This window comes from Dendropsophus ebraccatus, chromosome 2 (genome assembly GCF_027789765.1).
Source record: "Dendropsophus ebraccatus isolate aDenEbr1 chromosome 2, aDenEbr1.pat, whole genome shotgun sequence".
Lineage (NCBI taxonomy): Eukaryota > Metazoa > Chordata > Amphibia > Anura > Hylidae > Dendropsophus > Dendropsophus ebraccatus.
The window spans coordinates 182,092,109-182,118,582 of NC_091455.1; the positions used below are offsets into that span (position 1 = coordinate 182,092,109).

The window sequence follows — 26,474 nt, forward strand, 5'->3', positions numbered from 1 at the left end:
TTCCAGTTGGAATTCCACAACTAGGCACATATCAAGGGAGGCAGGGAAGTAAGATGCTAGGGTGGAAGGCAGAGACTGAGGTGGGAGGAAGACAGAACGTGCAGTGAGGCATGCTGGGAGTTGAAGGCACTGACAAGTATTCAAACAGGAAGTAGAAGCAGGAATCAGCTGTAAGATATCAGCGTGTAGCCGGCACTGATAGCAGCCAGATCAGGTTTTTGTTTTGAGGGGGGTGGATGGAATTCTTAACATTCATACTTTCATGAAAGGTATTAGCAGTTATGTTATATATCTGGCGGGCGTGGTTATCTCCAATATATAGGCAGCACTAAACGTCAACTGAAAGGAAGAATCAAGAAGCAAGTTGCTGAGGCTTCGGAAAGGTAAGCTCAACGGATATCGATATCAGGTTTGGCACAACATTTCTTTAATTGCCATCAGGGGAAGCGTTGTAGCCTTTGGGTTACTTCTATAGAGAGGGTGTTCAGACTGCATTGCGACGTTGATTGAATCTGGGTCCTCTTTAAATTAGAGCATTTTTGGATACTGCGCCTCGAAACAAGACCTCCAAAAGATCTGATCTATCAAACTGATTTGTCATATTTTTACAGATTTTTTAGTATATATGTATGATGTTGTTTTTCCCATTGCTTACTACAAGCCTGAAAAATATGTTATGTGATATCCACTGGTTGATTCTAACAAACACGTCATGTGACATTTACCTGTTGCTCAAGTGATGTGTTATCCTACCTGTGTTTGGGCCGGTCTTAGGGTGGTATTACACGAAGCGATTTTTTTCAATTAACGATAAACGATCTCCAACGATCGCAATAGCGGTTGCCTAATAATCGTTCGTTTTACTACACGGAAAGATTATCGGTTATATTGGAGCAACAAAATTCAAGAACACTCCCCTTTCAATTTGCGAATGAACAGGGAACGGCTAACGACATCTTATTCAAACGAAGGATGTGCGAACGATGTGTAAAAGACAAACGATAAAAATAGATTCAAAACCTATTAAACGACCAACGACCAATCGTTCGTCGTTTAATCGTTGTCTACTATTACACTTAAAGATAATCGTTCAAATACGACCGATTGAACGATTATTCGAACGATAATCGCTTAGTGTAATACCACCCTTAGTCTTGTGACGTGTTTGAGATTAACCCCTTGCCTCCGCAGCCTGTTTTGGCCTTAATGACCAGGGCCTATTTTTTAAATCTGACCTGTCTCTCTTTATGTAGTGGTAACTCTGTGATGCTTTTAACTGTTGGGGTTATTCTGAGATTGTTTTTCCTTGACATAGTCCTCTTTATGTTTGTGGTATACTTTTGTTGATACACTCAGTAGTTTTTTGTAAAAAACACATTTGCGCAAAAATTAGAAAAATTTACGTTTCTTTATATTCAAAATTCTCTTGTTCTAAGAAAAATAGTCATGCCACATGAACTAATTATTACTGCAACATCTACAACATGTCTACTTTATGGTGACGTCATTTGGTGAACATCCTTTTACTTTTTAGGATGTTAGAGGGCTTTGAAATTTTGCAGCGATTTTTCTAATTTTCAGGAAAATTTCAAATTCTCATTTTTTTGGGACCAGTTTAGTTCTGAAGTGGATTTGTGGGGCCTGTATGTTAATTTGTGGGGCCTGTATGTTAATGTACCCCCATGAATCCCTCTACTGTAAAAACTGCACCATTCAAAGTAACATTTCATACGTTTATTAACCCTTTAGGTATTTCACAGAAATTTAAGCAAGTTGGAGGGAAAATTTTAAATTTTCATTTTTTGCCAGATATTCTATTTTAATCAATTATTTTCCTCTAACACAGCAAATACTAACTGAGAAATGCAACTCAATATTGATTCCCCTTATTCCAGTGTTTCTAGAAATCCCCCATATGTGGCCGCAGTGCGTCACCTGACTCAACCACAGGCATCAGACATGACAGAAACCTGGGGAATTTGGGGGCCTTTTTTTTATTTCAGGTTTTTTTTAGCCATTAAACCATGTTACAGAGGCCTTGCGGTGCCAAAATATTTGTGTAAGATGAGTTGACGTTTCCATCGGTACCATTCTGTACGACATATGACACCCTGATCATTTTTTATTACATTTTTTATGAGCTGGTATGAATAAAAAACACAATTTAGCAGCAGTTTTTCACCATTTTTTTGTACGCCATTTACTATACGTTATATATGACATGTTATCTTTATTCGTCAGGTCAGTACGATTACAGTGATATCCATTTTATATAGCTTTTGTTATAGTTTATGGCATTTATGCTATAAAAACTGTTTGTGTCTTTCATAATGTAAGAGCAGCAATATTAAAATTTTTTCACCAATGGAGTTATGTGAGGGCTTTTTTTTGTGGCATAAGTTGACGCTTTTAGTGGAACACCTTCTGGGTACATGTGACGTTTTGATAGCTGTTTTCTTTATTTTTTAGGGGGCGGGATTAACAAAAATGTTGAATTGGTTAGTTTTTCATTTATTTTTTTTATGGCATTAATCAGGCGGGATAATTAATGTAACTGGTTAATAGACGGGGTCATTACGGACGCGGTGATACCAAACATATGTATCTTATTTATAGGGGATCATTTATAAAGGGGGATGGGGAATGTGTATATTTATTTATTTATTTATTTTAATTAATGTAAGTATGTATTTATTTATTTTAATTAATTTAAGTATTTATTTATTTGAGTGTGTGTGTTAGTGTGTGTTTTTTACTTTTACAGGTATATATATATATATACATATAATGCAGTACAGCACCTGATCTGTGCTGTACTGCATTATATACTGAATGAGTGGTCAGTGTAACACACTGCAAGCTCCGGGCAGCGGGGAAGGTGGGCTGCTGGAAGCACGGGGGGGGGGGGGGGGGGGGGGGTACAGGGGGAGCAGGAAGGGGGGCCCGGGGAGGACATCGGCAGTGGCAGCAGGAGGAGGCAATGTGCCGCAGCCTCCTCCTGCTGCCCGATCGGCGAGGGAGCCTGCAGATCTCTCCATAGACGCTGCGGTCCACAACGACAGCGGCGTCTATGGGGTTAACTGCCCGGGGGGAGCGCGGCTCCCCTCCGGGCAGTGGCAGCAGGAGGGGGCTGTGTGACAGCCTCCTCCTACTTCCCGATCTCAGATAGGGACAGTGGGGGGAGGCAGGGAAATCATGACGTCCAGGGACATCATGATGCGTTCTAGCACTGCTTTTCATGACGTCCCTGGACGTCATATTGGGGGAAGGGGTTAATATATAAGTTTATTATTACATTGTCTGAATAAGTGGACATGATTAGGGGATGTTCCTGAAACATGTTGGCGTGATTTTTTAAAAACTTCCAATCTACTTTTTAATGCAGAAATAACAATTTAGTAGTTTTATGGAGCTGTGGATCATCTACGTTGATTTTCTTGAACTTTGCCGGTGTACGGCCTGTGTTACCCTGATGCTCCTACCTGGAAGCCTGCTTTAAATTTGATTTAAGAAAGTCGGGTATGGTTAGCTGACATTTTATTTTATTTGTTGCCCCCTCAAATACACTGAATTGATCCCTCAAAAAAAATAAATAAATAAACATTTTTGTGAAAATTTGGGAAATTGCTGCTAAACTTTTAAGCTTTCTATTGTCTTAAAAATTGAAAATAAGTTTAACAAATTGCTAGTGTTTAATATGTAATTAAATACGTCAAAGTAATGATCATGACAATTCTTTGTACGTCTTTTGCAAACACCGGACGTTATTCTTTTTAGTTCACCCAGGTTTTTTTTTCACCGTCCTTTCACAGTATTTACTATTAATTCAATTGACTTTTTATTTAAAGACAAGCCCAAAGGCCAATTAGTCAACCTAATAGTGAGTTTACACAGAATGATTATCGTTCGAATTTTCACGATAACGATCACATTTGAGCAATAATCAAGCGATGATCGAGAAATAGTTAATTTTTATCTTTCAAAATGTTCTCAAATTGCCATTGGTCGCTCGCTAAAATTACACAGATCGTTTTGTGTAAACAGTCTTTAAAATAGAATAATTTAGGGCCCATTTACACACAAAGATTATCTGCCTAAGATTTGAAGCCAAAGCCAGGAATAGATTTAAAAAGAGGAGAAATCTCAGGCTTTCCTTTATGACCTGATCTCTGTTTATAGTTTGTTTCTAGCTTTGGCTTCAAATCTTTGGCAGATAATCTGTCAGATAATCTTTCTGTGTAAATGGACCCTTACCAACAGTGGTTACTGCACTGAAAGATGGCCAAACCGCAAAATAACAAACAACATTTAAAGAGTCACTGTCGTATTTTTTTTTTTTTTTTGCAGAAATCAATAGTCCAGGCGATTTTAAGAAACTTTGTAATTGGGTTTATTAGCCAAATCTGCCATTATCTGCATGTAAAAAGCCTTTTCCCAGGTCCCCCCCTCCTTCCTCTTTTTCATCCACTCTGAAAAATCTGAAAATTGTGACTTGTTGCAGGAGTCGTACCCTGTCTGCTCTAGGGAGAGGGGAGGGGGGAGGAGGAAGGAGGGAGTTAGCCGGCAGCAGAAAGCAGATAACAGAGGATTACAGGCAGGGTGACAGCTATAATCCGAGCTCAGACAGGTCACTGGTGACTGTCACAGGAGATATCCCGTGAGGGATTTGTAGATTAACTCTTTGTTGTCCTGTTTTGGTCTTTTCTTTAGCTCTCTCCATAGGAGAACAATGAAGACAGGGGGGAGAGCTTCAAACTGCTTTTTCATGATAAAAATGCATTTTTCGGATAATAAACCCAATTACAAAGTTTCTTAAAATCGCCTGGACTATTGATCTCTGCAAAAAAAAAATTTCACGACAGTGACACTTTAAAAAAAATTATACACAGGCAGGAAATAACATTGTGAGTACATAGCCCTTAAGTGGTTAAAAGGAAGTTCAAACAACAAAAAAAAACAAAAGCCAATGGTTCAATATTTACCTGTAATTTATTGTTCATTTTCATATACAAAAAAAAAAAAAAAAAAAAGAAAAAAAAGAAAAGTCCTTTCTAAAATGTCCTCCTATTGGTTATGGTGTGGCTGCCTAACACAGGGTATATACTACATTCATGAGAATTTTTCCTGGCACCCAGTGTAAATAATTTAAGCAGTCAAACCGGAACTCCGTAAATCTAATCTCAAACGCAATACTTATTTTCCTTCTTAAACTTTACTACAGTAAAAAGGGACAAAGCTTCACAGCAAATGTATTAATTATGATACATTGTTCTCTGAAAAAACAAAAAACAAAAAAAAAACACCTTAATTCTTGAACTGCATCGCAATGAAATGTGTTTTAGACATGGACATATCCATTTATACATATTACCTTGGTATAGATAAATATATCCATTTATGAGTCCATCCGTTTCAAATGGTTTACAGCAACAGGCTCAACTGTATATATAGGTGTATATTTATATATATTTATATATATATATATATATTCTTAAACAGGATATTTTAGCATAAAGATTGTTAAATCAGTAGTACAAGCTAACTCTGCTACATATCATTATAGCTACAATAGTGAAATAGAACACACATGATTTCACCTCTCATTTATATCCAAACAGTATTTTTCAATTTGGGACTAAGGACTAAAAAGTAAAAAAAAAAATTTTTCTTTGACCATCATAAAAAGACTTCCCACTGTTTCTCAATACAGATACCAAAACAAAGGCTTAACAGGTTTTTTTTTCTGCAAAAACAGATTTTAAAAACTTTTTTTTTTACAAAGTATGTTAAGAGCGTACACTTTTTAAATCCAAAAAAAATATATATATATATATATAAAAAAAAAACACAGGTAGTTGGTACCAAGAATTTTCCAGTTACCAGCATATATGTAAGACAGTTATGTTTAAATTAATGCTAAATATTACATTCACAAATATTGTCTCCCAGACCCTCCCCTATTAAATAACAAAGTCTTACAAATTGGAGAACGTGAAAGTCAAAAGTTCCTGAAAAAAAATAAAAAAATCAACATAAATTGTTAAAACATGCAAAGATTTATGCAGTCGAAATGAATAAATCGAAGAAAAAAAAATAATAAAAGAAACGAGTAACGAAAATACAAGTTTCCTATCTTAAAAAGCTGTCCATGAAATTGAACAAATACACAGATACATGAGGATTTCCTCATATACACAATAATGGATTTCAATGAGTCGGAGGGGATACAATAGTCTACGCTTTGCTTAATGTTTTTGAGAAATGTAGATAATAAAAAAAAAACAAAAAAAACATGCGCTCCGGTCTGCGCCTAAAAATCAAATACATAACAGAACTGCTTTCCCAGACAATGTCCCTTTGGCTATTAAATATGTACATATATTTCTGATAGACACACTTTCTATTACAAACATGTATTTAAGCCTTAGTTTTCCTTTGAAAAAATGGCATTGTGAGGATTAACCAATAGTGAAAATTAAGACACTAGTGATTATGAACAATATTTTGTTTTTTGTTTTTTTATGACATTTATACTTCAAGGAGATTTCCTTGCATCTTACAATGTTTCTCCATGACTGGAGACTTTACAATACCCTTGGACCAGATTCTTCAACAAAAGAATCCTAGGACCACTATGTACACAAACGTTTGACACATACTCAAACACTGACAAAGCCAAATCTTCTTTTAAATCAGACTTACAGAAATATTTAATAAAGTTCATTTTCACTGAAAAATAAAATGGACGTTTAAGTCATCTCAGCTATTCCCCACATAACCCCATTAAAAAAATTAAATATGTTGAATGAAGGTCTCTGACTCTTGATGGCAAATCCTGGCACATGATGTACCAGGATGAAATGAAAAAAATTGAAGACGTGTGGAAATACACCTGAAATCTAAAATACTACTTTGAAAACTAGATTGTTCTGTTATAAGGAATGCATTATTGATGTGACAATATTCAGCATTTTAATTCATATTAATTAACCCAAAGTCTTTTTTTTATTTGGATTATTAGCTACATAAGCTCAAATTTATAATATGATGAAGCCTTAAAAAAAAAAAAAAAGTTAAGATAGCAAAACCTCTCTCAAATGGCTCATGAGGTTTTCTTGAATAATTCTAGGGTAGATATACATTACAGGTGAAAACAAATCAAAGTAAACCTTTAGGAAAGTCTTCTGTATTATGTCTATTACAGGTTCTGCGGGGGCGGGGCATACGATTCATAAATTACCAAAAGAAGGAATTCTAGCCATGCACATCCCCCATGGGCCCTGCACTAGGCATAAGACAGTGGGTCCTTTAAAAGCGTATGCAAGTAACTCTACTCTAGAAGGAATAAAGTTAGCTGTGCAAACTACTGGAGGTACCAACCCTAAAAGACAGATAAAACGAGGTTAAAAAAAGCAAGAGTACTAGAGATGAGCGAACCTCGAGCATGCTCGAGTCCATCCGAACCCGAACTTTCGGCATTTGATTAGCGGTGGCTGCTGAACTTGGATAAAGCCCTAAGGCTATGTGGAAAACATGGATATAGTCATTGGTTTTCCAGACAATCTTAGAGCTTTATCCAAGTTCAGCAGCCCCAGCTAACCAAATGCCGAAAGTTTGGGTTCGGATGGACTCTAACCCGAACCCGGTTCGCTCATCTCTAAAGAGTACCTTTGAAGGGACACAGTTGTCAATGTATTTAGCAGAGATGAGCGGAACTACAGTATATCAAAATCCCCATTTGACCCCCAGAGGGATTTCTTCTAGGAGTCCTGTTTGCTTTATGCTCAGAAATTCTGCTGCAAATCCCATAAACCCATATATCACAAAGTTCAACATCACCCCCTCTATCATATGCTGCTCTCAACTAGGGTAACAAATTCAGTGAAAGAACAAAGGGGGAGATTTATCAAACTGGTGTAAAGTAGAATTGTCTTAGTTGCCCCTAGCAACCAATCAGATTCCACCTTTCATTTTTTCAAAGAATCTGAAGAATGAAAAGTGGAATCTGATTGGTTGCTAGGGGCAACTAAGACAATTCTACTTTACACCAGTTTGATAAATCTCCCCAAAAAAACAACTCATCCAAAAACTTTTTTTATTCTATATCCTGTTTTTCTTCAAGCAACAAAAAGGCTTCAACATATATAAATTTGACTTGAAATGCTTAATAAAGTCCTTTGTGCCTCTATTAAACCTTAAAATGTGATTTTATTTTTACATTTCTGTTTGAAATAAGTTGCATAGATTACAAATAAAAAAGGTGACCTTATACTCCCGTTTAGGTTACATTAATTTTATGTTCCTGGGACCTGCCAATAATAAATATTATATATACACCCTTACTATCAATAAAACAATTGAAAGAATAATTAATTGGCATATATTCATATATATTCTTGGTGGCAGGTATCAAATTTGTGTAAGCACCAATTTAATTAATGCTTCCAATGCTTTGAGAGTTTTAGCCTATATTGGGAAAAGAAAAAAAATTCTTTTCCCTATTCTTCAAAATATTGAATACAGAATTGAATAATTCCACACAAAGACAAAAAATTTTTTTCGGATTCATATGGCAGAATACCGAAATAGCAACACTGTTTAACATGAGCTTTGAGGTAATTTGTTTACATAGTTCACTGGATCTCAAGAGTCAGATCAAGAAGAAAGAAATGAAATTTATCCTGTAGGTAAATTAAACAAATCCAGAAGCTTTGCACACGTGTTTTGCTCCCTCCCTAGTGTAACAAAGGCACAAACATATTTTTAAAATTTTAAAACATGTAAAAAGTGTTCCGTCACAGAGGAAATGATAAAAAGATTTGAGGTCTTGTCTTAATCCATGAGTTGTACAGAATGCGCAAAAAACGTTTAAAAATTATATTTAAAAAAATAGAAGGAAAAAAAGTTAAAAAAATATCATCCAGAACAAAGGGAGAGTAACATTCCAATAGTAAAGCACTTTCACTGGGTAATTGCTACAAAAATATTTCAAGGTGCCTACAGAAAGCTATAGTCATATTGCATTCAAATCACACAATCAATTGCTGGTATTGGTAAAATTATTGCTAACCTGCCAGATTAAATGGATATTGAATAAGAGGAACAGAAGCATTTTTGATTATCTAATTTTTAGATATAGACAAAATATATAATCCGGTGAAATGTACACTAAGTACTGTGCTTAGACCTTACTGCAAAATATCATACATAATAATGTATGAGCCCTCGTGGGCAGGGCCTTTTCTCATGTCATACCTTATTAATCTCATATTTATTAAACTTTCTTTCTGGAGTTATTAGTTCTTCATAATAAATTTAATAATACTATTAAAAGTGGTTTCCTCACCAACACTTTGGAGAATGGCAACTGATTAAAAAATGAAAATTGCAAACACTGCAATGCTATGTATCATTTTAAAGAGTTAAAGCAGTACTTCTGTGTTACCACTACTAAGAATTTATTTACCCTGATATTACAGAGTCTCGAAATAAGAAAATTAAATTTTATTGAGCAATAAAAAAAAGTCATGTAAACAGTTTAAAAAAAAATTCATCTTTTTTGATTATTTTAATAATATAACTAGAGATGAGCGAACCTCGAGCATGCTCGAGTCCATCCGAACCCGAACTTTTGCCATTTGATTAGCGGTGGCTGCTGAAGTTGGATAAAGCCCTAAAGCTATGTAGAAAACATGGATATAGTTATTGGCTGTATCCATGTTTTCTAGACAACCTTAGAGCTTTATCCAACTTCAGCAGCCCCAGCTAATCAAATGCAGAGCGATCGGGTTCGGATGGACTCGAGCATACTCGAGGTTCGCTCATCTCTAAATATAACCTTAGAGGGGATGTCCATGCAGGGTGCTTTAAGTTTGTAAAGAAAAAAAAAAAAAGCCTATTTTATGGAAAGATAATGGGGCAAACAGGCAGATTTTTGCCCCCATGTAAAAGACCAAGTGATCAGCTGATGATATGCAAATCATCCAAGCAATCATTGGCTGATAGCTGGGATCATAATCATAACTGGGTGACCGCACATCCTACCTGTGGAGGGATGACAAGTAAGCCAGTGAGAAGCCGCACAAACAATCCTGTAATCGTTTGCATAGCCCTGGACATACAATCCGTAAAAGGCTCATTAAACGAGCAGCGATCTAGTCTGGCGCTCCTATCGGGCATTGGACCCTAAGCATTATAATTTTGCACAGTAAATAATACTTAGTGTACATTATCCTTGATATACTGTAAGGGCAATATAAGCTTGTCGATTCGAAGAAGTTTAGTTGGCCTTTGGTTTAAGAATAGTTCTGTTCTGTAAGACTTTGAAACAAGAATGTAGCAAGTTTTTCCAAAGAGGAGAAAGAGATGAAATGTAAACACAGGCCACATTATATGGTGTTACAATCAATGACAAAGCAACAATGTATTTCTTCATTCTAGAAAAGTCTATATAAATTGAAAGTATTATCTATCAAATACAATGCCAATTTAGTATCACTCTTTAGTATTAGAGTTGATGCCGTTGGCTAATTTAGATATGTTGGTGATGCATTGTAGAATTATCAATTTGGTTTTCTAAATTTTTGTATATATATTTTTTTTAAACTGTCTTTTAAAAATATAGTTTTCCACATTCTGCCTCTAACAAATATACCAAAAGCTTTTTTTTTTACGCATCACCAATAGCTTAACAACATGGAACTATCAATATTGAAATGGGCAGCTATGTAATTTATTCTCATTGATCCAGAATTTACTGTTCTGCCCCAGAACACAATATGTTTCGTAAATTTATCTATTTCCTTACATCAATGCTTTATATTAAAATATATATTGTAGCATTCTAGATAATAAAACCCCAAAATGCTGAACCTTTTTAGACGCAACATTCTTATATGTGGATTGTAAGGTCTTATAGACATACACAGTTATTGAAGACTATCAAATCAAATATGGCACTTATACTAAATACATTAAAGCTTCTGAGATTTTCTTCTTTCTTTCTTAATGTCGGGAGGAAAAGAAACACAGTTAATGCAAAGTTTAGTGAAACTGACAGTAAGCCTTTCATGCTAACCAAAAAAATTAAAATAAAATTATATACAATATACATATACCAGCGTGTTTTCGAAGGAAGAGACCAATAAAGATTGGCCTTTGGTAAGTGTTTGTGAATATAAAGAAAAAGGCACATTAACAAACACAATATTAATTTACTTAAAAAAAATGTTTTCCTATATTCTTAAACTTTTTAAATTTTTAATAAATGTAACCCAGGTGGTCACTCAAGTTGCATTTTTAAACTCAGCCCCATTCTAAGCTTAAAGGGCTTTTCCAGGACTTTATATTGATGGTATATACTTAGGAAAGGACATCAATAACAGAATGGTGAGCGTCCGACTCCCTACGCCATGTCTGATTAGTTGACTGAAAGGGCTAGGGTGGTCTCAAGGGCACCAGTAGAGATGAGCGTAACTCGAGCATGCTCGAATCCAGTCATTTAGCAGTTGAATACTAGTGGCTAAAGTAGTTGGATGCAGCCCTAAGGTTACCTGGCAAACATTGATTCAGTCATAGGCTGTATCCATATTTTCCAGGACTCCCTAGGGCTGCATCCAACTTCTTTAGCCACCAGTATTCAATTGCTTAATGATCAGACTTGAGCATACTCAAGTTGCGTTCATCTCCACTTACCAGATAGAACAAGATAACAAGAAGTGGCTGTACCTGGTATTAAATTCACTACTGAATTAGCAGAATTGTGGTACACAATGAAGATCTGATTGGTGGTTGTGCCAAGAATTGGACCTTTAGTGATCTCATATTCATAGCCTAATCCATCAGTGTCAAAACTGGCAGCCAGCTTTGGTTGTCCACGCATGGTGGAAATTGTAGTTTTGAATCAGCTGGGGGGGCCACAGTTTGACATCCATGGCCTAATCTAAGGATAGGCCATCTATATAAATGTCCTAGAAAAACCCTTTAACTGTAATTTGGTTAGAAGCTCCAGTAGCTTGTTAGTTGAGACAACATACTAATATTAACTGGCCCACTTCAACTGGTAGACCACTTTAGCTTTGATGACATCAGTAGAATTGATCGAACCTCGGAAAAATTCTAGGTTTGATTTAACTCGAACATACCCGAACCTTCTGCATTAGATTTATGATGTCTTCACGGTCCGTGCAGAAGGAGGAACGTGCCTGGGGACCGCTTGGAATTCTGGGATTCAGCCTAGGTAATAGGCTGAATCCCGAAAATCCCAGGCGGTCCCCGGGCTCTCTCCTCCTTCCCCACAGACGGGAAGGCATCAGCAATCTAATGTAGAAAGTTCGGGTATGTTCGAGTTCGATTGAACCTAGGATTTTCTGAAGTTCGATCAACTCTAGACATCAGTACTAACTTAGCCAGGGGAGCAACAATATTTGGGCTAGAGAGAAGTCACAACTGGGCTCATCCCACCAGGAAGCTGATTAGGAAACTTTTTTTTTTTTTTTTTTTAAAGGGAGAAAAGGCTTACTGTCTATTCAAACAGGTCAGTGTGAAACAGCCATAGCAAATGTGTGATCGATACCCAGTTATCTAATGTATTCAGTTAATCTACAAATGTGTACAATTATTTACAACGGTGCTCTTATATATATTAAAAAAAAACAAAAAAAAAAACATAAAAACACAACCCCCCCAAAAAAGGTAGCACTTCCTAAAGTTTTCGAATTTTTTTTTTGTTTTCCATATTTTTTTTAAACTCCCTTGTCAGAAAAGCCAACTTACATTAAAATATACTTACTACAAGACAACACAACTAAAAATATATAATAAACGTATACAAGTACAAAATTCTGAGGTAATTCTGGTTTGAGGTGGTCTATGGTCATGAGATTTTTTTTATAAAAAAAAAAAAAAGAGCTGTTATTTATTTATTTTTTTTTCTTGTATTGTAAGTGAACCGCTTCACGTGTTGGATAACCGCACTGCAATAAAAGGGCAGGATCATCCAGCACTTGAGGAGGTTAACCTTGGAAGCCACGGAAATTGAATGTGTGTGAGATTTAAAAACATTGCTTGTTTGCAGATGAAAAATGTATCCAAGTATTGAATCAGCAGCATCAGAAACATTCTCTGACTTGGGCGGAATTCTGGCAAATGTTGTGGGATCTGAATATGCACCAAGCTAGATTTATTCACTTTGAGGTACAGAGAAAGAAGACCTTATAGTACCAACATGATGAGCAGTTATGTCGATCAATAGGTCGACTGAATAACTAGGCTAGAGCCCAGTGACTTATAATCGCAATGTTGACACGGATTAAAGGAGTACTCTGGAGAAAAAAATAGTTTAAAATTATACAGATACTTAAAAATCTATTTAAAAATGTCAAGCCTTCTAGTATCATATCAGCCGTTGTATGTCCTGCAGGAAGTGGTATATTTTTTCCAGTCTGACACCATGCTCTCTGCTGCCACCTCGTTCCATCTCAGGAACTGTCCAAAGCAGGAGGATTTGTTACTACTCTGGACAGTTCTTGACACGGACAGAGGTGGCAGAAGACAGCACTGTGTCAAACAGGAAAAAACACACCACTTCCTGCAAGGCATACACCAGCTGTTAAGTACGTGAGATTTTTAAATTCAGTTACTTACAAATCTTTACACCTTTTTGATACCAGTTGATTTGAATTTTTTCTCTCCAGAATACCCCTTTAAATTACCTACAAAAGGCAGTTGACTTATTGATGTCCATGATAGGCCATCATCACACTCTATTACCACATGAAGACTCAGACCTTCATTTCTCTGTACCCATTTCTTACGGCAATGCTTTGCACTTGACCAGCATCCTTCCCCTTTAAAAAAAAAAAAAAAGTTACCTGAGAAGTAGCTTTGTAGCGATAAATCATTTGCCGATTGATGCAACCACAGTCTGCCATGCCCACACATAGAACCTCCTAAATATTTAAGCTCTCGAAACGAGAGAACATTCGGTTTCTAGTTTCTCTACATGTTACAAAGACACCCGTTAAGATCCGCAAAAGACACAACAGACGGTTTTTGGAGCAAAATATCCAGAAGTTATAACAGAAGTAAATACGGTTGTTGAAAAAGATTCCTGTTGGTGGAAGGTGTATCTTATGTAACAGTCTTCAGCTTACTACAAAGTTTGCAGCATTTTTGTAGGTGGTCTCCTGTGGGTCCTCAGCTGAGAAGGTCACACATTAAGAGAAACCAACATAATGTTTCTATAAAGGAGTTTGTTGAGGTTCTGAAGTACCTTCACCTTTCTGCATTCAAAAGTCGGCACCTGAATGCTTGCTGAGATGTTCATTTTTTTTTTCCTGTTTTTCTTTTAATATACAATAAAACAACGTGCTGGTAAAATTGATCCAAACCACCCACCCATCCCCTGACAAGAAACCAAATATTAAAAATAAAAAAGATAATAAAAAGTCAAGATAAAATAGCAGCTGCATTCATGGGTTTGTGTATGCGTGTATGTTTTTTTTTTCCTTTTTTTGTTTATATGATTTTTTTTTTGTTATTTTTCTTCAGTGTTTTAAAATGAGTCTGGAAAGACAAAATGTAACAAATGACTCAGATACTGGACTCTTTGGGCGGCAAGTCCACGTTGGTGACAGATGTAACAATGGAAACAAGGCAGTCCGAGGTAGTGCCGTTCACTAATTTGCGGATCTGAGAAATACGCTCCTCAACGCATCCAGCGGAGAGCCGTGCCTCTGCATCGTGGTCCCAGCACTCTTCAATGGTGACACATAACTGCGCCAAACCCTGACCATAAAGAAGAGTAAATTAATGGAAAAATTATGCACATATTGAACTTTTTTAATAACCTACCATGTCTGCAGTAGAAAAAAAAGAAAGAAAACAAAAACATTAAGCCCCACCCCTTGGAACATGCCAGCTTGAGATTAATGCATGTGTTCTCTGCACCATTTCTTTTTGTTTCAGGAACATGCATATATGCATGCATTACAGTATGCCTCACTGACATACTGTAGGCACAACAATCTGGAGCAAACCCTATCCACTTGTATGGGGAAGGTTTCTAGGCATGTTCTGTGAACTGTGCAAATGTCATTCCATGGTGTGTGTGTGTGTGTGTGTGTGTGTTTGATGCTCTCATCATGAGCTACTGTGGATGGCAGTAGATCCTGTATTATCTAGCACGTTTCTCTAAAAATAAGGCAGGGTCCCCCCTCCCCCCTCAGAAAAAGGGCTAGGTCTTTTTTTCATAGAAACACATTATGTCCGTACACTTTACTCTCACTCTATATTGTAGTATGTGGTTTTGCAGCTCAGTTCCACTAAGATGAATGGAGCTGAACTTTAATTCCACACACAACCTGGGGACAGGGGTAGTGCTGTTTTTGCAAGAAGGTAGCTATGTTTTTTTTATTTATTTATTTTTTTTACTGTACACGACGCATACATTTTTAGCAACATGTTAACGGATATTTAAACAGTCAAGAGAAACTTACCGGATGTTTTAACCAGTGTTCTTTGAATGCAGGCCGAATCTTTTTGTGAACTACTACTTCCTGCAGATCTTCTAAGGATGGATGCTGACCAATCTCCTCTTCAAATGGCAACATATACTCATCGACAGGCCCTGGGGTAAGGCAATGACAGGACAGTAAGACAGACAGCTACTAGTTGTACAAGAGAATTTAGTCATTTTTTTTCACTACACCAGTGTATGCTTCGCTGCTCACAACCACAGCACTGGTGTTCTGTGGTGCCATGATGTAGAACCGCTATACTCATAATGGATGGTGCTACACCTGCTCATTATTGAGGGTCATTAAAAGGGCATTAAAGGTTTCAGAAAATAAAGTTTTCATTGTACAGTGGTACATCGGTTCTCAAACTGCTTAAAACTCAAACTGTTTTTTCAAGAAAAGTTTGCTTTGGTTCTCAAACTCTTGCTCGGTTCTCAAACACTTTTTGGGCACCCAGTCAAGTACTTGGTATCTGAACGTTTTTGTGAGTGTGAATGGTGGGGGTGTATGTGGTGAGTTTAGCATTGGTGAGGCTTCACATACAGTACAGTACTGTATAAGACTGCTGGAGTGCATATACAGTACAGTAGTAGTACAGTCCGTGAACCACCATCTCCCATCCATTACAGTGCTGGCGTGGGGGCACTATATAGTAAAGGATGAGTGAGGAGTTAGTGACTACTGTACTATAATTGTTGGTTTTGTTGAATGTTTCTTGTGTATAATGTACTGTACTGTATATACTGCTGTTCTGTAATGTACTGTAGAGATTAAACTGGGCACTTATCATATATAATATGATATATTACTGTAGGTAATTATCGGTTGGTGCAGGAACCAATTGAACACATTTACATTATTTCCTATGGGAAGACACTGCTCTGTTCTCAAACTGCTTCCGGAACCAATTAAGTTCGAGAACCGAGGTACCACTGTATAATGAAAAGTTCCTGTGTAAGCATTATGTAAACGGGACAGAATTTAAAGAATGATGGTTCCTTCTGAATGATGGCAAGCAGACATTGTAAAAACTTGGATGAAGTGACACAGAAAATACTTTGAAATACAAATACACATAATGCCCCTTTCACCCCAAGCCTCTGTACAGAACATTGTAATGTACTGTAGTTGGCGGGTGTAGTTCTCGTAAAGACACATCTTCAATATGTGAATAAATTACACAGAACGAGAGGCAAGGTAAAATTACTAGAAAGCCGTGATCTGCACTTGGCCCCTAGAGGGACCCAAAGACTCACCGTCAGCAGCTGTACACCTGGATACAATTTCCCAGAGCACCAGTCCCATAGCATACATGTCTATCCTGAGAAAAGAATCTCGTTGGAAGTTAATTGCTCCCTCCAGCACCTCGGGAGCCATGTACCGCCTGGTGCCAACCTGGAGGAAGAAACAACAGATTCAGCATTAGACTGGAGAATAGTCTTTCATGTTTGCAGATCACTGCCTATATAGTGCAGATGACACAGGAATCTAGACTTTTGTTTAAGCCATTTGCATCACCGGGGAGTCGGCAATATACATCTATATTCAGAATTATAATAACAGAAGGGCGGGAATATCATTTCACCCTTCAACGTTCCGCAAAATCATCAACAGGGTATAGGCAACATTTATGGCTGATTTATACCTATATAAATTAGACAGACAGACAAATAGACTTTCCAGTGCATGAGACTTTCCAGTGCATGAAACCCACAATCACCTGTCCATGTGTATCTCCAGGCGGTTTTCCAGGTTCAAACCGAACCGCTAAGCCAAAATCTGCCAAGATTGCTGTCAAGTCATTTTTCAGCAAAACATTTTTACTTTTAAAATCCCTATAAATGAAAAAGAAAAAAATAATATTAATGTAAAATAATCACACATTAGCTGAATCCTCCTGGTTCAATACATACACATACTGTATAAGAGATCATTCATTTAGACACATTCCACACTTGGGTTGGAGTCCATTACAACATGCTAAAGCAGTGTTCCCCAACTCCAGTCTTCAAGGACCCCCAATGGGTCACATTTTGAGGATTAGTATTTCACAGGTGATATATCTATAGTCAGTGCATCAGGTATCATCACAGGCATTATTTTTATTGGATATATTCAAATTATAACCTGTTGGTGGTACTTAAAGGCTAGAGTTGGGGAACTCTGTACTGGAGAACCAAGTACAACCCTGTATATCCTTCTAATGCCCTTCATTACATATTGGACAGACACATTGTACTGATGTAAAGTTCAATAGTGTCCATAGGCCCTCAAACACCAGATGAAAGCAGAATGATCCAGTAAATACACACACACACACATATATATATATATATATATATATATATATATATATATATATATATATTATACGAGCTGGAGCCTATATAGTGACATCTATACACCTTATACAGTGACATTAGTCAAAGGTGCACGTCGGTAGCTTCTTACAAAATATACCTCTGCCTTAGTTCTCTGGACACTGCGCAGAGGGCCGGGAGGAAAAATACGTTTGTGAAGGTCTTTGCCTCCAGAAAGAATTGAAATTATCTGGAGCTTAAATTGTACAAGCAGGCACTATATATATATATATATATATATATATATACACACCCTGAAAGGTCGGAGGGGAACGGAAGGCGCTGAACAGGACCTGCATCATTTGAGCATCCGGTCCGCATGCACTATCTTTGTATCGCTTGTTCAGTCATTAAAAATAGTTTTCTTTCAAAACAACTGGTGCCCCAGTTAGAGTGAGTGCCAGAGGTTTATAATCTCCTTCTATTAACAAAAATCTTAACATGTCACAGTCGTTTAATATTTTTTTTGCAGAAATAAATAGTACAGGCGATTTTAAGAAACTTTGTAATTGGGTTTATTAGCCGAAAAATGCATTTTTATCTTAAAAAAGCAGTTTGAAGCTCTCCCCCCTGTCTTCATGTTTGTCTATGGAGAGGGGAGGGGTGGAGGGAGATGAGGCACCAAAACAGGACAACAAAAAGTAATTTACAGCTCCATTACACGGCTATCTCCTCTGACAGTCAGCACTGACCTCTCTGACCTCTGAATATCTGCTTTCATGCAGCTCCTGATGTGTAATCCTTTGTTCTCTTCTCTCTGCTGGCGACTAATCTCCCTCCTCCCCCCCTCCATAGGTTAGACAGGGCCCGACTGTGTAAAAGAGTTGAGATTTCCTGATAATGAGCAGTGAATTAGCGAGTGGAGGGGGGGGGGGGGGCTGGGAAAAGTCTTTTTGAATGCAGACAATGCCATATTTGCCTAATAAACCCAATTACAAAGTTTCTTAAAATCGCCTGTACTATGGATTTCTGCAAAAAGAAAAAAAAAAGTCTTTCAGTACATATCAGCTGCTGTATGTTATAGACATAGATATGCAGGACATACAGCAGCTGATAAGTACTGGAAGCCATGAGATTTTTATAATAGAAATAAATAACAAATCTCTGGCACTTTCTGACACCAGTTGATTTGAGAGAAAACTTTTCACTGGAGTTGCCCTTTAACATTCATTGTTATTGGCTACACATCTCCTGTTTACACAGATGTGTGGCCAATAATGATAATATTTTACCGCACCACAAGAGATGCAAACAGCCGGCCAGCCGATTTCAAGAAGCATTATCTTTCTAGTAGCATTCTTTGCCGATAATCAGCCAGTGTAAAACTGCCTTAGGCTAGGTTCACACTATGTAAAAACAACGGCCGTATTTCATAACAACGGCCATTATTTGTGAATTAGCGTCTGTTTGCAAAACGGCCATTGTTATGAAATACGGCCGTTGTATTTACATAATGTAAGCCTGACCTTAACCTCCTGCCTCCATGCAGAGCGTGCTCTCCACAGGTCACAGAGAAGGCTCACAAAGCTCTGGCATACACGTTCTCTCTACACAACAGCTTTCTATATCAACATGGCTTCTATAAAGCTACTCTTTGAATGGTGGTTTACACGCACAGCAGCATGTGATTCAAGGTGGCTACCCCATAATTATGTAAAGATTATATACAGGGTGGTCCAAAAGTAGGTGGACAGAAAACAACATTTACACTGTGGAGATTTGTGAAACTGGCTCAGCTGCCCCTAGCAACCAATCAGATTCCACCTTTCATTTTCCAAAGAGTCTGTGAGGTGGAATCTGATTGGTTGCTAGGGGCAACTGAGCCAGTTTCACTTTACACCATGTTTGATGAATCTCCCGCTTCATAACCCTATTACACATACTGACCACCTACTTTTGGACACACACACTAAATATATATATATATATACACACACACACACACACACACACACACAAAATAGATTTAGATAAAAATAGTTACTACTTGATCTTTGGTTTGTTTCGAAGATAGTCGTCATACAATGTTGAAAGAAATTATGGTACATATGGTTTTAATGTAATTACCATCTAAGCAGATGGCAGAGACTGGAATTCTATGCATTTCCATCTGACAGCCAGTCCTTGTAGTGACAGCTCTGATAAGAGCAAGATAGGGCTAAAAGTGATAATTAAACAAGTAAATACACTTTGTAGACGTGTCATGCGGTGCAAGACTAAAAACTGCAATAAATATACTAAGGAAACAACCAGTCTGTGCTGAAATTATGATAAAATGTGTAATTTAATGTAAATGGCAAAGACCAGGAGAACACAGAAATCTCAGTCCCCTTCAGCAGAACTTAAAGTGTTACTGTCAAGTGAATTAACTAATTAACTTTTGACATGTTATCAGACATGTCAAAAGGTAAAGATCACACCGGGTCTCACTCCTGAGACTTGCTGAGATCGGGAGATGTAGCCTGGGGGAACGTGCAGCAGTGTGCTTTACTCCCCGGCAAGCAGCAAGATCCATCTGATTCACTCCATAGACTATAATTGAACAAATCAGTTGTACCTGATTGACAGCCAGGGCAGCTGCCACTCGCTGCACTTGACTATATTTCGTAATTACAGTGGATTTGACGTCTAAAAGTTTATTAGACAGTAATACTTTAAAAAGGGATGTTCCCATTGAGATGCATAGGTCTAAACTGGTGCACATAATGTGAAATCTATGTAATAAAAATGTATGTCTGTCTATAAACTTCCGAATGCCTGAACCGTTTGACACCAAATTTGGATACATTGGGTATACACAACCTTACTACACTGCCTGTTTTGATAACCTGTTACCCTTGCTCACGACCACATTATAGAATAGACTTAAGTGGTCACACACGTGCAGCTCAAATTCTCAGTACAAGTACAGTTTCTCGTCATTGGGCATACAAATCGAGGGGATGGGGGCAACGCATGTGCAATGTAACACAGGGAAAAAGGATATGCAAATTAGTTCTCCCTTCTGAGGTAGCTTTCCTTTCAAGTCAATGATTTAACAAGGAACATGACTGGGGATATATGTCAAGCTAAGAATCACTCCAGAAAGATACATTACCAATCTGTAAAAATGCTTCCTTCTGGAGAGATTTCTAGTTTGACATATATTCCCTAGTCATGTTCTAAGTCTCCAAGCTGGAGTAAAACACGCACTTGAAAGGAAAGTTACCTCTAAAAGGAGGCATCAGAGAGCTGCTTTAAATATCCTTGTTCCCAGAATTTACATTGGAGCATGAACAGCCTATATGAAACCACATGCTTTATGACACTCTTCTCAAGAATAAATATTACCCCTTTGGTCCCACAATGTAACAGCACACAGCTCGGCCACAGTTCAGAGCGGGATTAGGAAGTGATTGGGTCTATAAGAAAAACAACTGTATGGTAATGTATGTTATTTTCCCTTTACTGTACTTTACACTATATATGGTATGCATCTAATTTTATCTTTAGGCTGCGTTCACGCGTAACGGATTCGCAGCGAGACCTGCTGCGGATCCCTTCCCTGTACACTTATGGGCAGACAAATTTGTAGCAGGATACACATCCTGCCGCTAGTATGTCCGCAACCCGCCCCGTTAACCCCCCCTGCCGCCGGAGCGTATACTGGTCCAGCTCTGGCTTGCTTCACGGCTCCCGACACATCCAGCTCGGCCAATCAGTGCACTGCCCCACCGCAGCGCACTGATTGGCTGAGCAGGACTTGAAGACACAGGGAGCCCCGAAGCAAGCCGGAGCGGGGAGAAGGTAAGTATACGCTCTGGGGGTGTGCATCCCGCAGCGAGTTTGTCTGGCCATGAGTGTACTGCGCAGGGATCCGCAGCGAAAAACCCGCTGTGGATACGTTATGTGTGAACGCAGCCTAAGGCTGATCTTTCAAGGACAATGCAATTTAAAGGGACCCAGTCACATTGAACTTGTAGCCTGATCTGTGAGCATCACATTACAGATCAGGTTGAGCTGATCACATTGAACACAACTTGGTCCTCATCTGTGATTCTCAGTTATCTCTGCAAGAATATACATACTGTGAAGGCTGTCAATCATTGAATGAGACCACCCACTGGACTCCTAAGCATATAATATGAAGGGGAATATCTCAAACTATATATGAATCACTCAGCTCCTCCTGCTCTATCACAGAGATTCACCTCCATTTTCATGGTGGTACTGGTTGCCCTTCTATAACTGTAGTATTCTAAATGGATTTTGGAGACTTTAGAGAGTTAGCATTCTATATCACTGAAAGAACACACATATCCATTCAACCAAAAACAACTTTTTTTTCATACTGTATATTTATACATGAAGTAAATTATTCTTTACATCCCACTTCTGACTTCACATTCCTAAAAATTCTATTCAGCAGTTTCTTAGTTTCAAATTTAAAAAAGAAGAACGATAGGATAATTAAGAAATAGCTGAACACAATCCTTTTTTTTTTTTTTTTGTATATGTACTTTTTATATTTATATAGATTTATTTTAGGTGGAAATGAGAAAGCATGACAAATATAGATGCTATTAAAAATGTGCAGTCACTTTTATTAGCCATTTCCATCAGTCAGAACAATATTGCACATTATAGTATTTAACTGTTTTCATCTCTACTACATCCACAGTCCTCTTTATGTTATGTACAGTACCGCACTTAGATAACAGGAAGCTACATTATTCCAGAATTATTTGCTCTGAATAATTTATAGACTACTGACATTTTTTCAGATTTGCATATGTCAAGTCCTCTCAGCTGTGTCCATGTCTATTAACATATCTGCAAAGGTCTGACGGCAATTTTTGTCTTTATAAATATGAAAAAGTTTAGAAATAAAAAGGCATAATTATTAGAATTAATTTTACGACTCGTTTCACAGAGTGCATTCCCAGAATCGGAAACGGAATGATTTGTGGACTCCTGATTATTTCTAGTTGTCTGTCTTCTTTTACATTTTTTTTTTTATTTGAATGCATTATTAGTTTTTACATTACTATTGCTTTCTAGTGTCCAAATCTTGTATGTACAGTAATGGGAATGTTCCTGGGCAGCTCCACAAAGTCCAGAGATTGTGCCAAATAAAAGACATCATTTCACGTAGTTTGTATAAAACGATTTGTCAAGCAATTAAGAGGATTACGGGGGAAGGTTTGATGAAAAAGGAACATAAGGGTAAAAGGTGGTTTATTCATAACAGTCTTATGACCACGATCCACTACTGTCCAAACTCACTCTCTGCCAGTCTTAAAGGGGCTATCTGGGGAGCAATTTTTTGCTTCTGGAATCAGGGTCAGCACAAGCCATTGCCCTTAGCCAATCAGCAGCTGAAGGCCCTTCTCCCAGGAACAATTATTTGCCAAATCAGGTAGATATCACCCCATGTAACAGATACAGCGATAGATTCGTGAGCTATTATCCAAACAACACAGTCTTTCAACATGTCTACAACAAAGCAACGGTCACCGGGTGCACACCTCTCTGTGTAATAGGTGACACACAGCTGAAAAAGGTAAGGTAAGGACTGTGCGGACATAGCTAGCGATGTTCCTGCAGCCCTGGCGGCACAATTATTGAGCTTTGCAATAGGCTCAATAAGCAATAGGTGATCTAGCAGATCTGTGCTTACTTACCCCACTAGTCAGGCAGTCTAATACGACCTTAGGCTTCATTCACACAGAGCAAGACTGGTGGAATTCCACCAGCCTTCCAGTCATAATGACAGTCTATGGGAGACTTGCACACCTCCTCTTTCCGCGCTGAAGAATGGACATGTCCATTCTTCAGTGTGCAGAGGGGAGGCGCGTAAGAGACCCGTAGACATGTCCATTCTTCAGTGTGCAGAGGGGAGGCGCGTAAGAGACCCGTAGACATGTCCATTCTTCAGCGCGGAGAGAGGAGGCGCGTAAGAGACCCATAGACAGTCATTATGACACGGCGGCTGGCAGGATTACGCGGAATTCTGCCAGTTTTGCTCCGTGTGAACGGAGCCTTAAAGGGAACCGCCTGACCCCTTGCTAGAGCCCCGGATATTTACCCCATCTCGCCAAGTCCCACTCCTGGAGCCAGTTCCCGGGTCGGAAGCACGGCGCACGCACTGCAGAGGTGGTTCCGACGCCCATAAGAAATGATAGCTCCATTCATTCTCTATGGGCATCGGACTCATTTATGCTGTGCGCGCGCCGGGCTTCCGACAAGGATATCTCCGTCCCGGGACCGGCTCCAGAAGTGGGACTTGGTAAGATGGGGTAAATATCCGGGGCTCTAGCAGGGGGTTGGGCGGCCTTCACCCCGGCACAGGGGGTGACAGGTTCCCTTTAAGGTGGGACATGGCTGAGCAGACAATAGCTTGGGCCAACCCCAATCCTGGAATCCATACACCGTGGGTAACCAAGGCTCCATGAGAATGATGAGGGACTGAGGAAGGAGAATGTTTTTTTTTCCTACCTGCTTGAGCACAAATTAAATAAAATAAAAAATAAATAAAAATAAAAAGTTGCTCGCCAGATAACCCTTTTAATTTTACTTGTTTCTTGGTGCTATTTTTCTTACAACTACAACTGAGAAATATATAAAGGAATAGTGTATATGTGCCCCAGCAGCTCAGTCATGTCCTCCCTCCTCACTGTCTTGTATGTGGTTGCAAAAGACCCCACATATCAGAAAAAAAGCAATCTGAACCAAATCATTTTGGTAGGCCTGGATAGCTCTATAAGGTGTATGGAGATTAGGCATGTTAAATTTTAGAGATGAGTACAGCTTGAGCATGCTCAAGTCTGATTGTTCAGCATGTGAATACCCATGGCTGAAGTAGTTGGATGCAGTTCTAGGGAGTCTGGAAAAACAATAGATCGAGCCATAGACTGCAGCTTTGTCTCCTTTGCCTGAGCATACATTTGATTTTAAAAGGTAAAAAGATCATGCATGTGTATGAGTTGGGCTGACAGCTATCGAAAGATACATGGACCGCACTTGACCCGATGGTTGTCAGTACATTCCGTTTACACAAGATGACGTGGAACGTTTTTTGTTTTTTTTTACGTCTGCATAAAACACGCAATCAATGTCGAACAAGAATTTTATACTCTGTCCTAAACAAAAAAATTATACAAGCACTCGGAAAATAAGAGAGAGATAAATTCAAGAAGTGCGTAGCAATTCCCCAGCACACTATATATCAAAGACGCTAAACAAGAAAAAAAAAAGCCTGAGGAAACAAATCTGCATCACACATCCAAAAAGAGGGTAAACAAGACCTTTAATAAAGTCAAAAAACACACATTTACAGAAATACTCAGGGGTCCAGACATGATAAGCCGCCTCCAGGTGCCGAACAAGGGGTTTGTTGAACCAATATATTCAGCTAGCAATCTCTAAGCAAATATAGAAACATATACTAGCATATAAGTAGATTTAGAGTCTGACACAAGTGAAAATATGCTCAGTGAAAATTCCCAAAGCAGAAAATAGCTAACAGGAGAACAGAGGTAAACATTTTACACATGGGGAGCAGGCAACATAAATAATAGATGTCAAAGCCCCACGTGTATCACAGGTGAAAAAAGAGCTTCTTCAGGGGAGTCCAACAACTCTCAATAAAACTTGTGTGTGTTACACAAATTGCAAAAAAACGTGAGGGCACTAATAATAGCTAACTACACCCAGTACTGGTCACATGGTATTGATGCCTCTGCTCGCTTCGGTTCAATGTACAGTAATATACACTTCCCCGATATAAAAACCTGTTACGGTCATGTGATTATAACACAAGCTGCCCAACCCTTCACAGTTGTCAGAAACCTCGATTAAAATAATCATCTTTTATACCATGGAGTTTGAAAACTATTAGTTCTGCAAATTAGAAATATAATCTGTCCCACATGGCTATCAATAGTATTCTCAGTATTCTCCTGTGTTGTGGCTATTTCATGAATGACCTGAAGGTGTCACTGCTGTCACAATGAAAGCTGAAATAGTCCGATAAAAGCTAAAGCTGCAAAACTCTGAACAGGAGAATCTGGAATAATACGTTATCACAGTCAAGCAAGACACATGATAGCGGATAATCTCAGGCTGTATTAAAGGGAACTTTTTTTTTCTAGTAACCTAATTCTGAGTCAGCAGTAATAGTTTTCACTTGCAGTAATAGATGACGTTCACCGATAACATATCTGATGGTAGATCTAGATAACATATCTGATGGTAGATGTAGATGTTCATTGTCTTTTCCTTTTCTGCAAGATTTACTATATTTGCATTTCAGCTGGTTAAACCTTGATAAGGTTAGATCCTTCCTTAGGGTGCGTTCACACGTACAGGATCTGCAGCAGATTTGATGGTGCAGATTTTAAGCTGCAGATTCAAAGTAAATCAATTCTGGACCATCAAATCTGCTGCGGATCTGCTGCAGATTCAAATCTGCGCCATCAAATCTGCTGCAGATCCTGTACGTGTGAACGTACCTTTAGGGTGCGTTCACACATACAGGATCTGCAGCAGATCTGCAGCAGATTTGATGGCCCAGAATTGATTTGTTTTGAATCTGCAGCTTCAAATCTGCGCCATT

The 26,474-nt window shown here is 38.3% G+C and overlaps 1 protein-coding gene across 1 annotated transcript in view; it reads right to left on the reverse strand.

Annotated features, from left to right (window-relative positions):
* Nucleotides 1-14,466: 14,466 nt before the first annotated feature.
* ACVR2B (activin A receptor type 2B) overlaps nt 14,467-26,474 on the reverse strand; it is a 129,586-nt gene continuing 117,578 nt past the window's right edge. Inside the window, exons 8-11 of the mRNA XM_069960486.1 lie at nt 17,239-17,353; nt 16,775-16,913; nt 15,498-15,628; nt 14,467-14,787 (exon numbers count right to left, since the gene is read on the reverse strand). Of these exons, the coding sequence (XP_069816587.1) occupies nt 14,593-14,787; nt 15,498-15,628; nt 16,775-16,913; nt 17,239-17,353 (580 nt within the window). The 3' untranslated portion in view covers nt 14,467-14,592. The remainder of the gene's footprint in view (nt 14,788-15,497; nt 15,629-16,774; nt 16,914-17,238; nt 17,354-26,474) is intronic.